This window comes from Anoplophora glabripennis, unplaced genomic scaffold (assembly GCF_000390285.2).
Source record: "Anoplophora glabripennis isolate ALB-LARVAE unplaced genomic scaffold, Agla_2.0 scaffold302, whole genome shotgun sequence".
In the NCBI taxonomy this organism is placed as follows: domain Eukaryota; kingdom Metazoa; phylum Arthropoda; class Insecta; order Coleoptera; family Cerambycidae; genus Anoplophora; species Anoplophora glabripennis.
In genome coordinates this window covers 1-4,700 of record NW_019416386.1, presented here as the reverse complement: position 1 = coordinate 4,700, position 4,700 = coordinate 1, and the positions used below count along the sequence as shown (strand labels likewise).

At 34.1% G+C, this 4,700-nt stretch overlaps 1 protein-coding gene across 1 annotated transcript; it reads right to left on the bottom strand.

Moving 5' to 3' along the window:
• Window positions 1–1,149: 1,149 nt before the first annotated feature.
• Window positions 1,150–4,381, bottom strand: LOC108910548. Its single transcript, XM_018715177.1, has 5 exons — window positions 4,067–4,381; window positions 2,231–4,011; window positions 1,701–2,152; window positions 1,545–1,650; window positions 1,150–1,424 (listed from the first exon to the last, which is right to left on the bottom strand). The coding sequence occupies exons 1-5, from the start codon at window positions 4,291–4,293 to the stop codon at window positions 1,297–1,299; spliced, it is 2,694 nt and encodes an 897-aa protein (XP_018570693.1). The 5' UTR covers window positions 4,294–4,381; the 3' UTR covers window positions 1,150–1,296.
• Window positions 4,382–4,700: the final 319 nt, after the last annotated feature.

Genomic DNA, 4,700 nt, shown 5'->3' with positions numbered 1-4,700 from the left:
CGCGCTAGCCTAAGGGCCACCTTAGCAAAGCGCATCCCAGGCTGCATAGCCGCACTACCCTACCCAACCATACCACACATAAACATGACACTACCCCCGGGGTTTACACAGACGAGCCGGCGAAGCAAGAAGAGCGCCAGAAGAAAGGGCCCTAGCCGGCGGGGCCCAGCCAGGACAAAAGGAGGTCCCACAAAGCGCCTACACCGGCCGCATTTGCGGTCGGGGTAGACGACGGATGGGGCCCACCTACGAAGGCTGTCCAGGCCTACACGAGATGAGGCAGGATAAAGAGGGATAATCCCCCTCGATCCCAAATCATTGAGACCAATTTCTAGCCATAGAATAATGGCGGAACCCCGGGGGTAAAAGTTGGAAACTCCAACATAAAATTCTATTTTCCCTACATGAACCAAGTATATTTTTTATGTAGAAATGGTCAAGGATTTCGATTTTCTAAAAAAGAATTACGAATTTGACAAATAAAATAAGTTACGGGTAAATGAAACAGAAACTGAAGGCCTTGGATTGACTACTCTAGCGCACCTACCGCGAGTCAGGAAAAACAAAAAAAGGCCTTCGCTTTCAGTGGCAGGCCCACCAGCCGACCTTCAGCTGGTACCATTGAATATACCATAGCATTAGCCAAGTTGTAATAAATACCAATTCTCACCAAAATGGACAAAAATTAAAAAAAACTAAAACGATTCCTAAGAGTTCTCCAGCTTTCAAAGGTTGCACATAAAACATAGTTTTTGATCAATTACTCAAGAACCATTAATAGTATAAGTTTCATACTTGGTTCTCTCGTAGTACTACCTATCTGCAAAACCTGATAGAAAACTAGCAAATGGTGTTGAATATAGATTTGAAGTAACTGTTGAAAGATATATGTGTATTTTGGATGTTACAGAAAATTTTTTACATATCTGTGTAAAACATTTTCATTGACAATTTTTCTACTCATTTTTTTTCTCTAGAATTATAAAAAGTTTCCTTAATTGCATTTTTTTTTTAATTAAGTACTCAGGTGAACATTTTCATAATTATGTACCTCTAATGGTTGAGAATAGAATCAATATAATTGACTTTATGATCATCCGCTGCTGATAAATGCTACAGGAATATCTTAAAAATTTAATATATCATTGCTGCATAATTTATTGAAGTAACATTTAAAAAAATGGAACACAAGTCTACTACAAAATATATCACTAAATTATGAAACTTAAAATGCTAAAATACATCACTTTTCCGATGCCACTAAATTTATTATAGCACAGGAAAACTATTCTTATATTATGGAAAAAGCAGTCTAGGGTCTATAATGTCTGCCCAGGCAAATTCTCGTTTGTTACTATCCTCAATTTCATCAGTTCCTTCGAGAGAGAGTATACCTTCTGGATCTTTACAATGCTCTAATCCATCTAAAATGCAATTTAATTAAAATGATATTCTAAAGCAAACGTAGTGAAAAAACTGGAAATATCAGTACTCGTGAGCAATGTCTCTTTACGGCTTATACCCTTACTGTTAGAAGTACTTACTAAGGATTTCGTAGAGTACAACTTTGCTGTCATTGTTAAACTCTGTAACTTTTCCTATTATGTATGAAGATACCTCCGGCGTATAGTTTTCCGTTATTCGCAGGATCTAAAAGAGTAATACTGTTATGAAATATTTATTTTTGAAGTATCTTATACCTTAAATGCAATGATGTCTCCTACTTTGGGTAGTATTTTTTTTATAGATGGTGACTTTAGAATATATTCTTCTTCAATACTGAAATTTCCAGAAGCGTCGCTATCTAAACTGATATTTTCCGTAGTAAAAGTCTCCATACCAGTTTCGGTGTTTTCTGCATTCTGATTCTCTTTTCCGGTTAGATCTACTACCTTTAGATGTCCTCCGTCTTCCTCTTCAAATTTTAAATGTAAAGTGGGGCAGGCCTTGCTTCTTATAGGTTTTGGTACAATATGGGAATCTTCAACAGTAGAACTGTCATTGAGTGAAGTGTTATTTACGGCATTGTTTTTCTTCTTTCTTTTTCGAATCCGTTTCCTCTTTCGTTTTGTTACAAATTCACTGTGATCACTGTCCATGCTCTCACCAGTAATTAACGATTCACTATTTCTTAATTCTCCCAAAAGCTCACCTAAAACATAAAAAAAAAACAGAAATAGTGACTATTATTTCTTATGTAGACAATCAAATTTTCTGTTATATGGCTTACCGATTCCTGAAAGTTGTTTTCTTCTTGAAAATGTTGAACTACTTCCACGACTTAATATACTGGTATCTGGAGAAGACCTTAGAACGTCTTCAGTTAAATCTATGTCTGACTGTTTACTATTATCGCTCAAGTTAACTACTTCATTCAAGATATTTTGAATGTTTGGTGATTCTGTTTGTGATACCGTACAGATATTTTCTTCAAATACATCAGTTTTATTTACGAAATTATTCAGATCTGAAGCATTAATTTGTTGCAGTTCCTTAGTACTATTTTCGATAAGATTGTTAACGCTCTTATTAGAAAATGATACATCACTATCAATTTTTTCTAAATATTTTGTATCTACTTCACATTCAATGTTGTTTAGTGAGCTCCTGACATCTTTGTCTAAAGATGAATGTAATTCAGGATAATTAATTGATTCTGGCACTGTTTCACGAGGATTTTTATTTTTTTCTTCAGAAGAAAGGTCTATTTTAATCAATGGTATAACTGACTTATTTAAGCTAGGGCCCTGCTTAATTTCTGAAGTTCTGTAAGTATCTTTTTTTAATACGTCACATAATGAAGTATGGGTTTTTGGCTTATGAAATGTACTATTAATTGCTTCTCGTAATTTAGAATCCTTATTATTAATTGGAGTATGTTGGGAAGATTTACCAGATGCTTGCTTGAAGCTTAATGACTCAATGGAATTGGTAAGTAAAGGTTTTTTTACTTCTGAATCTGGTATTGTAACTTCTTTTTCACCAATAGAATTGTTTAAACTTTTATCTTTAATTTGCAATGCTTGACTTTCGTTAATACACTTTTCTGTTTCGCCCTCACTAGATATCAGACTGTTAGACATAATAGTGTAAGAGATATCATTTTTATCATAGTTTGGAATAAATTTAACGTTCTCATTTTCGCTAGCTGGGGAACAAATATTATTGTCTGTAGCACTTACTTCTATTTCTGAGGAACTTCTCACTTCAGGTGTCAATACTGTTGAATTTTGATCAATACCATTATCAATATTTCCTGAACTGTAACAACATCTAGAATAACTTTTATGTTCAGCTGCCCCATTATTCGTAGTTAATTCCACTTCCTTTACATGCGGTGGCCCCCCCAATAAGTATTCTATCTTGACAATATTTACTTTCTTCTCTTGTAAGTATTTGTCTGTTATTGTAGGAACTGATACTTTTTTCTTATAAGATGACAAAGCTCCTTTACATTTGTATGGTTCTTTACCATCCTCGTGTAATTCTGACTGCAAATTACGTGTTGTTGGAACACTTAATGAAGTTTCTAAGGAAACTGACATAGATTCTGTCTTGTTACTAATTTTTTTTTTGGGGGAATTAATATGTGATTGTAAAACTGGTATTAATTTGTTTATATTTACAGAACTGCTTTCATTTTCAGTACAGGAATCCTCTAATGTATTAGGTGTTGTATAATTATTTGAAGTGCTAGTTACCATTTTTTTCATTTTCTTAACTTTATGTGTAACATCTTCAGTCTGTGCAAATACGTCTTTTTGCTCGGTACAATTTCCATTACGTTTATGTTTCTTCTTCTTTTTAGGCTCTTCTTCGGGTGAATATGGATGCTTAACATCTGGACTCTTCTCTTGGTTGTGCTTTTTCTTTTTCTTCTTCTTTGCAGGTGGAGCGTCTTGTTCTGTGTAGTCTTCTATTATGGATATCGACCTTTTTTTATTCTTAATAATATTCTCCGAGTTACTCACTACCACAGTTGTGGTCTTTGGTACATTATTTTGCACGACCCTATAATTATAACGAACATTAAAAACTAATCCATTATTTCTAAGATCTGTCTTACCAAACAACGTCATCATTCTGCAGAATTCTAACATCTTCTGACGACGGTAGATATTCATTTCGACTACTTAAGTGAAAATCTCTTATTTGAAATATATTTTCAATACGTTTTTTAAGATCACCAATTGTCTTAATATTATCATTTATGAATATTCTTGCTCTGTGTCTGTGATCGTTAAACCACTGGCACAAGTTAATAATAACACGAAAATTTTTAACAGCAGACATTGTACTTGTAAATCGAATAAATACGATATAAAATTTATATATAATAGAAACATAAAACGTTACTTATTCTCTGTTAACAGTTTTTTAAATGTATAACCTAAAACGATCTAATGTCAAATACACTAGGTACACATAGAACATAGAAAGTATACTATAGATGGCAAATGGAATGTAGAAAGAGAGGGCAGGGGACATCATGTAAAGTGAGATGAATATAGTTTAGATGACATTTTAAGGCTTATCATGCGAGATTTAGTTAGACTTCAATATCGAACTTACCTTATATGTGATTGGTAAACGCGATTACTTGCATTGCGCCATTATTCCATGGCTAGAAATTGGCCTCAATGATTTGGGATCGAGGGGGATTATCCCTCTTTATCCTGCCTCATCTCGTGTAGGCCTGG